Source organism: Dipodomys ordii, unplaced genomic scaffold, assembly GCF_000151885.1.
Source record: "Dipodomys ordii isolate 6190 unplaced genomic scaffold, Dord_2.0 Scaffold117, whole genome shotgun sequence".
In the NCBI taxonomy this organism is placed as follows: Eukaryota; Metazoa; Chordata; class Mammalia; order Rodentia; family Heteromyidae; genus Dipodomys; species Dipodomys ordii.
In genome coordinates, this window is record NW_012267333.1 from 318,418 (window position 1) to 334,066 (window position 15,649).

At 47.7% G+C, this 15,649-nt stretch overlaps 2 protein-coding genes across 2 annotated transcripts in view; both read left to right on the forward strand.

Moving 5' to 3' along the window:
• Positions 1-5,905, forward strand: part of Wdr74 (WD repeat domain 74) — a 6,245-nt gene extending 340 nt beyond the window's left edge. Inside the window, exons 3-8 of the mRNA XM_013028970.1 lie at positions 1,161-1,277; positions 4,356-4,456; positions 4,544-4,599; positions 4,900-5,045; positions 5,388-5,444; positions 5,703-5,905. Of these exons, the coding sequence (XP_012884424.1) occupies positions 1,161-1,277; positions 4,356-4,456; positions 4,544-4,599; positions 4,900-5,045; positions 5,388-5,444; positions 5,703-5,876 (651 nt within the window). The 3' untranslated portion in view covers positions 5,877-5,905. The remainder of the gene's footprint in view (positions 1-1,160; positions 1,278-4,355; positions 4,457-4,543; positions 4,600-4,899; positions 5,046-5,387; positions 5,445-5,702) is intronic.
• An 817-nt stretch (positions 5,906-6,722) lies between these two features.
• Stx5 (syntaxin 5) lies at positions 6,723-14,007 on the forward strand. Its single transcript, XM_013028971.1, has 8 exons — positions 6,723-6,859; positions 7,541-7,781; positions 10,116-10,186; positions 10,790-10,845; positions 11,322-11,392; positions 11,887-11,896; positions 13,445-13,551; positions 13,727-14,007. Exons 2-8 carry the CDS (start codon positions 7,560-7,562, stop codon positions 13,850-13,852), a joined length of 663 nt encoding a protein of 220 aa, XP_012884425.1. The 5' UTR covers positions 6,723-6,859; positions 7,541-7,559; the 3' UTR covers positions 13,853-14,007.
• The last annotated feature ends 1,642 nt before the right edge of the window (positions 14,008-15,649 follow it).

The window sequence follows — 15,649 nt, forward strand, 5'->3', positions numbered from 1 at the left end:
CTGGGCTTGAGCACTGTCCCTAAGCTCTTCAGCTCAAGGCTAGTGCTCTACCACTTGAGCCACAGCGCCACTTCCGGCTTTTTTCTTTTTGCTTATGTGGTGCTAAGGAATCGAACCCAGGGCCTCGAGCATGCAAGGCAAGCGCTCTACCACTGAGCCACCTTCCCAGCCCACAAAATGATTTTTATACAAAGAATTCTTTATTTATATATTATTTGGCGATCGTGGGGCTTGAACTCTGGGCCTGGGCACTGTCTCTCAGCTCTTCAGCTCAAGGCTAGCACTCTGCCACATGAGCCACTTCTGGTTTTCTAGTGGTTTATTAAAGCTAAGAGTCTCACAGACTTTTCCTGCCCAGGCTAGCTTTGAACCGCAATCCTCAGATCTCAGTTTCTTTAGTAGCTAGGATTACAGGGGTGAGCCACCAGTGCCCAGACTTTTTTTTTTCTGTGACACTCTTATATCCACTTAATGACCAAAAAGCTGGAAGTAGAACTGTGGCTCAAGTGTTAGAGCTCTAGCCTTGAGAAAAAGAAAGAAAAACTCAAGGACAGTTCCCAGGCTATGTATCAAACCCAGGACTGGCACCACTTCCTCATCCCCCTTTCCCCACCCCCCCAAAAAAAGCTTGTTGATGATGTCTTTAGGAAATTGATTACTTTCACTCTTCTTTCCTGAGATTGTCCAGGCACAGTGGTTTGATTAGTCTGCTCCAAGTCTGACTGTTAAAAGGGTTCTGTGGCCTCAACAGAGTTCAATAGAGCAAAAAGGTAGAGGGGGTAACAAGTCATTCATTTACTTTTACTTTTCTGGCTCTTCTCTGGTGGAAGTGAGTAAGAGCAAACACCAGCGTTTGGAAAATCCTAGCAGGCCTTTCTCATCTGACTGTCTAGGATACTTTTTTTGTTTTTAAACTGGTCCTGGAGCTTGAACTCAGTTCTGCTTCTGGCTTTTTGGTGGTTAAGTGTCTCCCTGACTTCCCTCCCTGGGTTGGCTTTGAACTTGAATCCTCAGATCTCAATCTCCTAAATAAGCTAGGATTACAGTGAGTACTACCCACTGTAGTAGGTAATAGTTTTCATCTTGCTCTCCCTGCCGGAGGATGACTACTGGCTGAAGACTCCTTGGTTAATACTGTTTCTGTGGGCTCTTTTTTCCAGGACATCAATAGCCTCAACAAACAAATTGCTCAGCTTCAAGACTTCGTAAGAGCCAAGGGCAGCCAGAGTGGCCGGCATCTACAGACCCATTCCAACACCATTGTGGTCTCTTTGCAGGTAGGATTGGGGGATGGAGGAAAGGAAGGGAGCAAAGTATGTTTTTTATTTTTTAAATGTTAAATGACAATAAGTACTATTATTGTTTTACTCATTTTTATAGTGATCCTTGGGTTTGAACTGATTGAAAACTTCTCAGTTGTTTGACAGATTATCTGCAACTTAAGTCACACCTCTCATCTCATTTTACTTTATGTATTTCTCAGATACTCTGCCATGTTTTTGCATGGACTGTCCTAGAGCATGATACTCCTGTTTATTTCCTCCTTGAAGCTTGGATGACCAATGTGTGCACTACACACGTAGCTCATTTACGATATGGTCTCACTAACTGTCAAGGCTGTCTTAGGAACTGTGACCTATCTAGACCTATCTAGTCTCCACCTCCTGAGTGGCTAGGATTACAGATGTACCCACATTACCAGCAAATTATTTTTATTTTTATTTCCTTTAATGATATTAGAGTTTGAACTCTAGGCCATGTGCCATATACCCTCAGGTTTTTTTCTTTTTTTTTTGTGCCAGCCCTGGGGCTTGAACTCATGGTCTGGGCACTGTTCCTTTCCTTCTTTCCTTCCTTTCTTCCTTCCTTCCTCTTTCTCTTTTTCTTTTTCTTTTTCTTTTTCTTTTTTTTTTTGTTCTCATCCTGGGTCTTGAACACAGACCCTAAGTGTTAGGCCTTAGCTTTTTCACTTAAGGCTGGTGCTTACCACTTGAGCCACAGCTCCATTTCCAGCTTTTTGTTGGTTAATTGGAGATAGGTAAGACTTGCAGATTTTTCTGCCTGGGCTGACTTGGATCTCAGCCTCCTGAGTAGCTAGTATTGTTTGTTTGTTTGTTTGTTTTCCAGCATGGGGGCTGAACTCTGGGCCTGGGTGCAGTTCCTCAGCTCTTCAGCTCAAGGCCAGTGTCCTACCCCTTGAGCCACAGTGCCACATCTGGCTTTTTTCTGCTTATGTGGTTTTGAGGAATGGAACCCAGGGCCTCATGTGTGCAAGACAAGCCTCTACCACTGAGCCACCTTCCCAGCCCCTGAGTAGCTAGTATTACAGGTGTGAGCCACTAGTGCCTATCTTGTTTTTACTTTTTTTTTTGTCAGTCGTGGAGCTTGAACTCTGGGCCTGGGCGCTGTCCCTCAGCTCTTCAGCTCAAGGCGAGCGCTCTACCACTTGAGCTACAGCGCCACTTCCGGTTTTCTGGTGGTTTATTGGAGATAGGAGTCTCACGGTCTCTCCTGCCCGGGCTGGCTTTGAACCGCGATCCTCAGATCTCAGCCTCCTGAGTAGCTAGGATTACAGGTGTGAGCCACCAGCACCCGGCTCTTGGTGGTGATTTTATGTTTGTGCTTGTCGTCCTGGGGCTTAAACTCAGGGCCTGGGCACTGCCCTTGCACTTTTTTGATCAAGGTTAGTGCTCTACCACTTGAGCCACAACTCTACTTTTGGTGTTTTTTGTTTTTTTGTCGGTCATGAGGCTTGAACTCTGGGCTTGAACGAAGGTTAGTGCTCTACCACTTGAGCCACAACTCTACTTTTGGTGTTTTTTGTTTTTTGTCGGTTATGAGGCTTGAACTCTGGGCTTGAACACTGTCCCTGGGCTCTTCAGCTCAAGGCGAGTGCTCTACACTTGAGCCACAGAACCACTTCCAGTTTTCTGGTGGTTTATTGGAGATAAAAGTCTCATGGACTTTCCTGCCTGGGATGGCTTTGAACTGATCAGATCTCAGATCTGACCTCAGACCTCAGCCTCCTGAGTAGCTAGGGTTACAGGCGTGAGCCACTGGTGCCCGGCTTACTTTTGGCGTTTACCTGGAGATAAGATACTCATGGATACCAGTGGCTCATACCTAGAATTCTAGCTACTGGGGAGGCTGAGATCTGAGGGTACTGGTTCCAAACCAGTCAGTGCAGGAAAGTCTGCAAGAATCATCTCCAATTAGCCACCAAAATGCTGGAAGTGGAGCTGTAGCACACTAAACTTGAGTAAAGAAGCTCAGGGACAACACCTAGGCCTTGAGTTCAAGCCTGGGTGACCAGGGGGTGGGGAAGTCTCATGGACTTTCCTTCCTGAGCTGGCTTTGTACCAGCCCTCCTATCTCAGCTAAGTAGCTAGGATTATAGGCATGAGCCTCTGGTGCCTGGCTAATTATAACTCATATCTCTAAGGTTAGGAAGAAAGGGAAGTGCTTTCTTCACAGTGGTCTTGTGGACCTCAGACTAGGTGTCAAAGCTATCATGGTCCTGATACATAGCCACTGATTTGCCTTGCTATACAGGTAAGACACTCCTCTCTTTGGCTTCAGAACATTTCAGTGTGCTGATCTTGGTGGTCTGGTCGTGATGATTGAATTCTCAAAATGTGAGAGCCAGGCACCAGTAGGTGAGATCTGAGGATTTCCGTTCCAAGCCAGCCTGGGCAGGAATGTAACTCCATTTAACCAGCAAAATGCTGAAAATGGAGCTAGCCTTGAGCAGAACAGCTAAGGGACAATGCCCAGGCAGTGAGTACTGGTGCTTACACCATAACAAAAAACATAGGACTTTTTTTTACAAAGAAGGTAACTATTTTGCCAGTCCTGGGGCTTGAACTCAGGGCCTGGACTCTGTCTCTGAGCTGTTTTTTTTGCTTGAGGCTAGCACATTTCCACAAGCCACAGCTCAACTTTTATGTCTTTCTGTTTATATGGTACTGGGGGATTGAACCCAGAGCTTCATGCATGCTAGGCAAGCACTCCTACCCTAAGCCACATTTCCCAGGCCCCCCCTTTTTTTTTTGGCTTTTGCCAGTCCTTTTGTACCACCTTGCTTTTCTATCCCTCTGTTGCCCCAAATGGGAGGACAGTATGTTCACCTTTTGCCCCAAACCACCCAACATAGGAGACTTTTTCCTTTTGCTGTCCATTCATGCTCCAGAACAAGTCTGCCCACTCCTACCCTTCCATTCCCAGTTTTCAGAGATGAGGTACATATCTTCAAAAGTTGCTCTGGGGAAGGGGGCAGGTCATAGGAAGCAGTGATCAGAAGAATGACAAGGAAGCAGTGGGATGAGGCGGCGCTGGTGATGCCTCTGTTTCTCTAGGTCCGTGTATATGATCCAGCCTCCCCCCAGCGCAGGCCAGTCCTAGAGAGCACCTATGGCGAGTATCCACTGACTGCCATGACCCTCACTCCTGAGGGCAAGTGAGTATCTAAAGGGGAAGGATGGGGCTCAGGAGGGATACTAGGAGGTTCCTGCTTATCCCAGCCCATCTTTGGTCTTCTTCTCAGTTCTGTCATTGTTGGAAACACTCATGGGCAGCTGGCGGAAATTGATTTTCGGCAAGGTGAGTGGCTTAGGGAATGCTTTGGATGTGAAGTCATTTCCCTCTGCATTGGAATAGGGAGCTGTCCAGGCCTCAGGCAAGGACAGGATACTTTGAATTCATGTTTGTTTCTCCAAAAGCTAGCTAACCCCCTGTGCTTTAGTTTCTTCATCTGTAAAATGGAAATAGATAACCCCTGTCTTGGGGTTCTTTGAAGGATAAAGTTTTGGAATGTAAAGTGGTCTGAACAGCAAGCATTCAACATTCAAAAAAAAGTTGTTGGCTGACCAGCAGGCCCTGGTGCCTCCCTCTCTTCTCCAGGGCGCCTACTGGGCTGTCTGAAGGGGCTGGCAGGCAGTGTCCGAGGGCTGCAGTGCCACCCTTCAAAGCCCTTACTAGCCTCCTGTGGCTTGGACAGAGTCTTGAGGATACATAGGATCCGGAATCCACGTGGCTTGGAGCATAAGGTATGAGTCCAGCCCTCATGCCGTCATCCCCTCTACCTTCTTAATGGTTTTCTGAAGCCCCCATTTTTTGTGCCCCTGTTTTTTGTTTTGTTTTTTGTCAGAGGTGGGGTCTGAACTCTGGGCCTGGGCACTGTCCCTTGGCTCTTCAATTCAATGTTAGCACCCTACCACATGAGCCACAGCGCCACTTCTGGCTTTTTCTGCTTATGTGGTGCTGAGGAATCGAATCCAGGGCCTTATACATGCAAGGCAAGCACTCAACCACTGAGCCACCTTCCCAGCCCTCGTTTTGTTTTTAATCCCAGCTTTCTAAGGCTCCTTAATGCCCCTTCTCTTTTTCAGATTTATCTCAAGTCTCGACTGAACTGCCTCCTCCTGTCAGGCAGAGATAACTGGGAGGTGAGCTGTCAGGTCTGGGAATGTGGGAGCTAAGGGCAGGTGATTTTCCTGTGGAGAAAAGAGGCAGCTGGAACAGAACCAGGGCTGTCCATTCACCTGCGGTGTCACTTAAACTATCTGAGTGGTGTTAAAAAAGCAGAATTGTCGCCTGTGGTGCCAGGCATTGTGGCAGTGGTTACTAGATGAAGGTGGTGGTGGTTCCCAGAGGGATTATTTTCCAAGTATCTCCTTCCTTTTCTGACCCTTCCCACTCATCAGGATGAGCCACAAGAACAAGAGCCCGATAAGACACCCATAGAAGACACAGAGACCGATGAACTTTGGGCCTCCTTGGAGGCAGCAGCCAAGCGGAAGCTTACTGGTTTGGACCCGACTCATGGGGCTCATCAAACCAAGAGGAAAAAGAAACGGCCTGGGTCCACCAGCTCTTGAAGACCCTGTGCCCACTATGTAAATAAACAGCTAACACCTACCAGGACTCTGAACCTTCTGTGATGCGCGGAAAGCAAGGGGGTAGCTGGTAGGGGCTCTCTGAGCTAGGAAGGTGGGATATCTGACGTCACAAAAGCCGACCCAAGGTCAGCAGGCTGGCTGGCGGGGGCGGAGTCCTGGCCGCGGGGCCATGGGCTGCTGCCAAGACAAAGACTTTGAGACTAAAGATGGGCGGGCCAAGGGCTTGTCAGAGGAAGGTGGGCCTCTGGATCGGGAGAGGAGGGTCCCCTGAAGGGACTGCCCTGGAGGTTGGACCTGGGAGGGTAAGGCTGAGTTCAGCAGCCTCCTAACCCTCACAGGCGCTGGAGGAATGGGCGTGGGCGCTAAAGGCCCCTCCGGCCGCAGGTCCAACGAAAGTCTTCTGATCACTGTGCTGTGGCGCCGGATATCCATGTTCAGCCGTCGGGGCTCGTCGCGGTCAAACAAGAGGCAATCGGATCAGATACAAAAGCAGGAGGAAGCCATCCATGAGGGCTTAAAATGAGGCTTAGGAGGATCCGGAGAAGGGGTGACCTGATCTCAGTCCGCCTCAAAGGCCAGACAATAAAATTTCTAATGTGGGTTTGTCCTCAGCACTCAATGTCGCTGGCCCAGCCGGCCCAGGCGCCACGGGCTCTTTAAGGCTCCTCCTCTGAGGCTTGCCCCGTCCCAGGCCCGGGTCGGCTCCTCGGGGGCGGGGTCACAGCGGTATCTTAGCCAATAGAAAGGTGGAATCGCGCTGACGTTGGGGGAAGGGCGTGTCTTGGGTCCCTGAGCTAGAAAAGGCGTGGCGCAGGCAACGCGTCACGGGGGTGGGGTTACGTGTAGGTGACGTGGCGGCTCAGAGTCTCACTCGGGTTTCGGCGACTTTAAGCCTCTAGGGAGGAGGCGGTGACAGCTTTGGAGATTGAGGCGGTGGCGCAGCGATAGGCAACAGAAAGGAGGTAGGATCCGCTGTAAGAGTGGCGCCCGGCCGTCGTGTCAGGATGTTCGCGGGCGGCGACGGGCGGGGGAGGGGAAGGGAACAGGGGTGAGGAGGCAAGTCCTGCCCCTCCGGCTCCGGGTGAGCGAATACCGCGCCATCCAATCAGGAAAGCCCATGTTGAGACAGACATCGCCGCTAGCTAATCAGTGGTGCCCGCCTTCCAGAAGTCAGAACTTTGGCTGGGCGGGACTTCCTGTTTCAAATAAACACCTTAGAGGTTTTTCCCCCTCCGCCCACCGAAGTATCTTCCCCACCCGGGATGTTCGTCACGGTTTCTCTGTGAGGGCTTGAAGGAAATTACGGGTAGGAAGAGGGCACGGTTAGAGGGTCTGGGACAGTTAGTTAGGGCGAGCTGGAGCTTCCGGGCCCCGGAACCTCGTTCGGGTTCTGCTTGACTTCAGGGCCCACCGGCCCGCGATTTGGCCGCCAGAGCCAACTTGGAAGAAAAGTCTGAGGAGACTTCTCGTTGGGCCCGGAAGAAATCGGCCCCTTCCTGCGGCGAATGGCACTCAGGATCTGCTAGTTCCCTTGGGCGCCAAAGTCTGTCGAGTGCAAGAAGGGCCCAAGGACTTGATGGTTGAGGAGGGAATTTGTCGGGAAGGAGGCCACCTGGGGAATGACACTCTCCCCTCCACCACAGTGCGAGGTTATGCGACTCAATGATCCCGCGGAAACGCTACGGGTCTAAGAACACGGATCAGGGTGTCTACCTGGGTCTCTCAAAGACACAGGTCCTGCCTGCAACTGCTGGCAGTAGCAGCAGCGACATCACCCCTCTGCCCCCTCCAGTGGTCCTGATCCCTCCCCCTCCCGACACCATGTCCTGCCGGGATCGGACCCAGGAGTTCCTGTCTGCCTGCAAGTCCCTGCAAAGCCGTCAGGTAAGGACCACTTGGAGTGGGAAAAGCTTGAGTCTGGGCAGAGCTGTGTCCGAGTACTGCTAAATGAAGTAATCCCTGGGGAAACTTGATGGACAGCTGGTAGTTTAGATGAACTTGATGAAGAGCTTAGTAGGACCTACTAAGTCACAGAGAATGGATGAGCTTGCTAGGAGGCAAGGTCCTAGCCCGTGCGCGCGATTCCCCAGAGAGTAGGATTGCTATTTTGTGTATGTATGCCCTACACTCAGGTATGCTGTGTACATGGATACTATGACTTGAATTTGGAGCCTGGGCGCTCTCCCTTAGCTTTTTCACTCAAGACTGATGCTCTACCACTAGAAGCACAGCTCCCCTTTCAAGCTCTTTAGTGGTTAATTGGAGATAAAAATCTCACACTTTTTGCTTGAGCTGGCTTCAAACTGTGATCCTCTGATCTCATCCTCCTAAGTAGCTATGTGAGCTACCACCACCCATCAGATTTCTATTCATGGGCTTGAACCTCAGGGTCTGGGCACTGTCCCTGAGCTTTTTTGCTCAAGGCTAGCTCTCTATCACTTTGAAGCACAGCTCCACTTTCGGTTTTCTGGTGATTAATTGGAGGTAAGAGTTTTATGGACTTTCTTACCCCTCCTGGCTTCGACAGCCATCCTCAGATCTCAGCCTCCCAAGTAGCTAGGATTTCAGGAGTGAGCAACCAGTGCTCAGCCCTTGGATTGCTATTCTTGTAGGAATGTTTTAAGGCCAGCAATGTTTGTTTATAAGGTATTTAGATTGTATAAGAAACAACTTCTGTAGCCTTCAGCTGAAAGATAGACACCTTAAATTCTAGTCCCACCACAAGGTTTCTCTGTGAAAACAATGAAGCTAGTTGAACCTCAGTTTTTCTATACTTACAATAGAGTGTGGAACAGATGAAGAATAGGTGGATTAGTAACTTTCTAATCAAAAAACTCTGACAACTACTCCTTTTTTTAAAAATGCAGTCCTGGGGCTGGGGTTTAAACTCAGGATCTAGGCACTCTCCCTGAGCTTTTTTGCTCAAGACTAACATACCAGTTGAGCCACTGCTCCACTTTCAGGTTTTTAGTGGTTAATTAGACATAATTAGAGTCTCAACAGATTTTCCTGCCTAGGCTGGCTTTGAATTGCAATCCTTAAATCTCAGCCTCCAGAGTATCTAGCATTATACACATGAGCCACTGGCTCCCAGTACTGTTCTAAAAACTTACACTTTTTTTTTTCTTTTGTCAGTCGTGGGGCTTGAACTCTGGGTCTGGTCACTGTCCTCAGCTCTTTAGCTCAAGGCTATTGCTCTACCAGTTGAGCCACAGCACCACTTTGTTTTACTGGTGGTTAATTAGAGATTAGAGTCTCACAGGCTTTCCTGCCTGGGCTGGCGTTGAACCACAATCCTCAGATCTCAGCCTTCTGAGTAGCTAGGATTATAGGACTGAGCCACTGGTGCCCAGCTAAAAATATTTTTTATTAGGATCAATTTGTTGTACAAGGGGATTTCATTTTGATATGTCCATATATACATAGTGCATCTTGATCAGGCTCACTCTTTTCTCTACTATGAAGCCATAGTGATAGCAAGTTTTGGTGGGAGAATTGTCTTTAGTTTATAAAAGAGCTTATGAAATTCAAAATGGTGGCCAGGTGCCGGTGGCTCACTCCTGTAATTCTAGATACTCAGGAGGCTGAGCTCTGAAGATCACAGTTCAAAGACAGCCAGGGCAGGAGAGTTTGTGACACTTATCCCCAGTTAACCACCAGAAAACTGGAAGAGGCACTGTTGCTCAAAGTGGTAGAGTGCAAGCCTTGAGCACAAAAGCTCAGAGACAGTGACCAGGTCCTGAGTTCAAGCTCCACAGCCAAAAAAAAAAAAAAAAAAAGTAGTCAGGTCCCAGTGGCTCCCACCTATAATCCCAGAGTTATCCCAGGCAGGAAAATCTGTGAGTCTCTTACCTCCTATTAACCACCAGAAAACCAAAAGTGGTACTGTAGCTCAAAGTGGTGAAGCACTAGCTTTGAGTACAAATGCTCAGGGGCAGCACTCAAGCCCTGAGCCTCACAACCAACCAAAAATTTAAAAAATTTCAAAATAGTTCAACTACCTCAGTTCCTCCAGTTTCTAAAGTGCTGGAGTCAAGGTTTGAACCTAGCTCTGATTTTCTACTTGGCTACAAATTACTGATAAATTTAAATTGCCTGCTGCCTGTCAGTTTGTCACCGGTACAGAGAAAGAAAGTTTTATGGACAGATGAGAAGCAACAAAGATGGAAATGATTGTAGGGGGAGCTCAAATCATGACTTCTTGGTATTATTTTTCAGAATGGAATCCAGACTAATAAGCCTGCTCTTCGTGCTGCCCGACAGCGCAGTGAATTTACTCTCATGGCCAAGTGAGTTGAGAGCTTTGTGATGTGATATACAATGAGAGTCCAAAGAGAAGTAGGCTTGCCTCTGGTGTCTTGATTTTTTTTTTTTTTTTGGGGGTCTGGTCATGGGGCCTGAACTCTGGGCTTAGGCGCTGTCCCTCAGCTCTTCTGCTCAAGGCTAGGGCTCTACCACTTGTGCCACAGCACCACTTCCGGCTTTTTTCTTTTTTCTTATGTGGTGCTGAGGAATCAAACCCAGGGCCTCAGGCATGCAAGGCAAGCGCTCTACCACTGAGCCACCTTCCCAGTCCTTGATTATTTTTTTTATTATTTTTATTTTTGTTGGTCATGAGGCTTGAACTCTGGGTCTGGGTGCTGTTCCTAAGCTCTTTAGCTCAAGGCTAATATTCTACCACTTGAGCCATAGTGCCACTTCCAGCTTTTTCAGTGTATGTGGTACAGGGGAATCAAACCAAGGGCTTCATACATGCTAGGCAAGCACTCTACCATTAGGCCACATTCCCAGCCCTGGTGACTTGGTTATGAAGGCTGAGATTGGTGGTCTTAGAGCTAATGTGGGAACAGTCCTTCTTCTTCCCCTTTCCAGTGTTCTCTAATTGTTTGCAGGCGCATTGGAAAGGACCTCAGCAATACGTTTGCCAAGCTGGAGAAGCTGACAATCTGTGAGTGTTCTTGGGATTTCTCTCTCACATAGCAGTGAAACAGAGGACTGAGGAACATGCATTCCTTGAGCTTCAACTTTTGGGGGATGTAAGAGATGCCAGGGATGGAACCCAGGGCCTTGGGCATACTAGGCAAGTGCTCTACCCCTGAGCTACACCCATGGCTCCTTGAGGAATGCCTTTAACCTGTTATAACTTTTTTTTTAATTGGGGGGGGGTGTTGGTTATGGGGCTTGAACTCTGGGCCTGGGCACTATCACTGAGCTCTTCAGCTCCAGGCTAGGGCTCTACCACTTGAGCCACAGCGCCACTTCTGGTTTTCTGAGTGGTTTATTGTAGATGAGAGTCTCATGGACTTTTTCTGCCTAGGCTGGCTTTGAATCCTGATCCTCAGATCTCAGCCTCCTGAGTAGCTAGGATTACAGGAGTGAGTCACCAGTGCCCAGCCTATTATAACTTCTTATTTGTCTTCACAGTGGCAAAGCGCAAGTCCCTCTTTGATGATAAAGCAGTAGAAATTGAGGAGCTAACATATATCATCAAACAGGTGAGCTGTTACCTGCCAGGAAATACCAAGATTTTATTTAGCTTCTGCATTCAAGGCTTAGACTCTGCCACGTAAGCCATGTTTCTGTTCTTTTTGTTGGTTAATTAGAAATAAGTGTCTTTCAGATTTGGCCCAGTGCTGGTGCCTCATGTCTGTCTGTAATTGTAGCTACTCAGGAGGCAGAGACCTGAGGATCAAGGTTCTTGGATTTGTCTTCCCAAGTTAGCCTGGAACCATAATTGTCAGATCTCAGCTTCTCAAGTAGCTAGTATTATAGCCATCAGCCCCTAGATCCCTGCTACGTCCATCATTTTGTGTGGAGTTCTAGAGCAAGTGTCTAGATGTATCCCCAAATGTCCAACTCTGATTATCTCCCATATACAAAGCCCTGCCTGGGGTACTGTTGATACAAACATGAGGCAAGATTCTTTCTTGCCTTTCAAGGGCTTCTTTTCTGGAAGAGACATCTGATGCCACAAGCCCATACTTAGCAGTTACTAGGAAGTGAGTGGTATAGAAAAGATGAATAGGCCGAGCCCTGGTGGCTCACGCCTATAATCCTAGCTACTCAGGAGGCTGGATCCTGAGGATCATGGTTCAAAGCCAGTCCAGGTAGTAAAGTCCCTGAGACTTATTTTTTTTTTTTTTTTGCCAGTCCTGGGGCTTGAACTCAGGGCCTGGGAACTGTCCCTGAGCTGCTTTTGCTCAAGGCTAGCGCTCTACCACTTGAGCCACAGCGCCACTTCTGGTGCTAAGGAATCGAACCCAGGGCCTCATGCATACCAGGCAAGCACTCAACCAGAGCCACCTTCCCAGCCCTCCTGAGACTCTTATCTACAATTAGCCACCAAAAGGCTGGAAGTGGAAATGTGGTTCAAGTAGTACAGCACTAGCCTTGAACACAAAAGCTCAGGGACAGCACCTGGACCCTGAGTTTAAGTCCCAGAAGAGAGAGAGAGAGAAAGAGAGAGAGAGACACACACACACACATACAGATACTGAAGGGAATAAAATCTAAGCTAGATTCATATCTTGTTTAGGAGCAGCGGAAGAGCATTCCAGGCAGAGGAACTGTAAAGATGGCTTGTAAAAGTGAAAATGTACCTCTTTGCTCAGATATCACCTGCTCAGGGCAGCTTACCCTGTTCATGATGTTTAATACTCTTATCACCCAAACTTTGATCTTCCTTATTCTGTTGTATTTTTGTGTAGCATTTGAACTTTATAACATTCTCTATAATTAGCTTATTTATGTTTGTTATTTCTATGTGTTCCTTCTCATCCCTCCCCTCAAATCAAAAGAGATGAACACTACCACAAGAGCCTCTGGCAGCTCATAATGCTCTAGAAGTCACAATTCTCCTGTCTCAGTCCTCTTGGTGCTAGATTACACATGTCTACCACTGTACCTGGCCAAGATGTTTTTTTTTTTTTTTTTTTTTGTCGGTCATGGGGCTTGAACTCTGGGCCTGGACTCTGTCCCTCAGCTCAACTCACGGCTAGTGCTCTACCACGTAAGCCACTACTTCCACTTTTCTGGTGGTTAATTGGAGATAAGAGTCTCACGTACTTTCCTGTCTGGGCTGGCATTGAATCTTTTTTTTTTTTTTGGGTCCGGTCGTGGGGCCTGAACTCTGGGCCTGGGCTCTATCCCTCAGCTCTTCAGCTCAAGGCTAGCGCTCTACCACTTGAGCCACAGCGCCACTTCCAGCTTTTTTCTTTTTGCTTATGTGGTGCTGAGGAATTGAACCCAGGGCCTCATGCATGCAAGGCAAGCGCTCTACCACTGAGCTACCTTCCCAGCCCTCCCTGAGGTTTTTTGCTCAAGGCTTGCACTCTGCTCTATTTCTGGCTTTTTTTTGTGTGTGTGTGTGTGTATGTGTGTTTAATTGGAGATAGAATCTCATGAACTTTCTTGCCCCAGGCTGGCTTCAAACTGCAGTCCTCAAATCTCAGCCTTCTGAGTAGCTAGGATTACAGGAATGAGCCAGCAGCACTGGCTTGACCGTTCTTTTAACCCTTAAGATGTGGCATGTCCTCTCTCTTCCTCAGGAGGTGGTCCTGCGGTTTTGGGGGCTGAGTCCTGTGCCTCCAGGGATGTGGCCATTGACATGGTGGACTCTCGGACCAGCCAGCAATTACAGCTCATTGACGAGCAGGTAGGGAGGCTCTGAACTGAGAAGGATGAGCTCCTCTGTTGTCTCCCCACCCTTCTGCCTAGAGTATTTGGGGTGTACGACGGTGGACTTGCAAGCTGAGAGAGTCTTAAAGCTCAGGCTCTTACCTATCCTGAAGGAGCTCATGATGAACTTGTGTTTTCTCCCTCTCCTGAAGGATTCCTACATCCAAAGTCGGGCAGATACCATGCAGAACATTGAATCTACAATTGTTGAGCTGGGCTCTATCTTTCAACAATTGGCACACATGGTTAAAGAACAGGAGGAAACCATTCAGAGGTGAGATGCCTTCTCTCTCTCTCCACTGAGAGAAGCCAAGGACAGGCAGCTTGATGTCTTCAGAAGAGTAGAATGAATCTTGCTTCCACCCATTTAGCACCCGTTCCAAGAACACTAAGTAAATTCCAAGCCCTAATAGAACTTATAAAAAATATAGAGAATTAAGTAAGACAATGTGTTAAGAAAATGACTGAGTAGTTGAGAGTGATTAGCACAGTAGAACATTGCCAGCATATCTAGGGTCTCAACCTAGACTCAATCCCTAGTATTTCACTGGGAAGGAGAGATAAGAAAAAAGTGACTAAGAGCCTGGCATGGTGGTGTGTGCCTGTATTTCCAGCTACCCAGGAGGCTGAGGCAGGAGAACTACTTGAGCTTAGGAACTTGAGGCTAACTTTAATAACATAGTAAGGTTTCTCTCAGAAAATAAGTAAAGAGCTGGGTATATCTCTCAGTGGAATACTTGTCTAGCATTTTCAAGGCCATAGTTTCTATGCCCAGGACTGTTAAAAAATACAAATAAAACACAAAGAATAAAATATTAAATGAAATAAAATGGGTCAGATGTGAGTGGCTCACCCTGTATTCCTAGCTACTCAGGAAGCTGAGATCTAAGGGTAGTGATTCAAAGCCATCCCAGTCAGGAAAGACTCTTTATCTCCAATTAACCACAAAAAAGCCAGAAATAGAACTGTGACTCTAATGCTAGAGTACTAGCCTTGAGTCGAAAAGCTCAGGGACAGCACACAGGCCCTGAGTACTGGCAGAAAAATAAATAAAGTGAGGAAAAAATGTGAGTAGCTAATCAGATTGAAAGAAAAGCAGAGACGACTACTCTGAAGAAAAAAAATACTTAAGGAGCTGAATAACAGGAGTTTATCCAGTCATCTAAAGAAGAGAGAAAATGCTTTAGACAGTGGGGACAGCTGGAGCAAAGACCTTAAGATGAATCTGTCTTCCTCCATTCAAGGATCAAGCCCAGTGTGGCTAAAAGAGATAGTGAGTACTACAGGAAGATAGAGGCCCACCAACGTAACCTCTGTTCTCTGGAGCCACTTGCTACTGACAGAGGCATTTCATCGGCTCCTTTTCTGTAGCACTTAGTGTTTATCTAGTCAGTTATGGAGATATATGCAGCAGTGGAAAAAGGGCACAAAATTGGGAGAAAGATGATGAGGGAGAAAACTATGTAAATATTCAAAGCATGCTGTAGTGTCACATACACCCAGGAAACTGAGGTAGGAGGATGGAGGGCTCCAGGCCAGCCTAGCCTACACAGTAAGATTGTCTCAAAAGTACAACAAAAGCTAGGCACTGGTGACTCACTCCTGTAATCCTCGCTACTCAGGAGGCTGAGATCTGAGGATAGCAGTTCAAAGACAGCCCGGGCAGGAAAGTCCATGAGACTATTATCTCCAATAAACCACTGGAAAACCGGAAGTCGTGCTGTGGCTCAAGCGGTAGAGCGCTCACCTTGAGCTGAAGAGTGCAAGGACAGCGCCCAGGCCCTGAGTTCAAGCCCCAAGACTGACCAAAAAAAAATACAACAAAAAAAGTAAATGGCCGGGCACTGGTGGCTCACACTGTAATCCTAGCTACTCAGGAGGCTGAGATCTAAGAATCACAGTTCAAAGACAGCCCGGGCAGGAAAGTCCATGAGACTCTTATCTCCAATAAACCACTAGAAAACCAGAAGTGGCACTGAGGCTCAAGCGGTAGAGCGCTCACCTTGAGCTGAAGAGCTGAAGGATAGCGCCCAAGCCCAGAGTTCAAGCCCCACAACCAACCAAAAAAAAAAAAA

Bases quoted from the DNA above. Each gene is read 5' to 3' on its own strand.
- Stx5 (XM_013028971.1), top strand. From the start codon at position 7,560: ATGATCCCGCGGAAACGCTACGGGTCTAAGAACACGGATCAGGGTGTC. The intron at 10,846-11,321 runs GTGAGTGTTCTT...TTGTCTTCACAG, and splicing joins GCTGGAGAAGCTGACAATCT to TGGCAAAGCGCAAGTCCCTC. The intron at 13,552-13,726 runs GTAGGGAGGCTC...CCTCTCCTGAAG, and splicing joins TACAGCTCATTGACGAGCAG to GATTCCTACATCCAAAGTCG.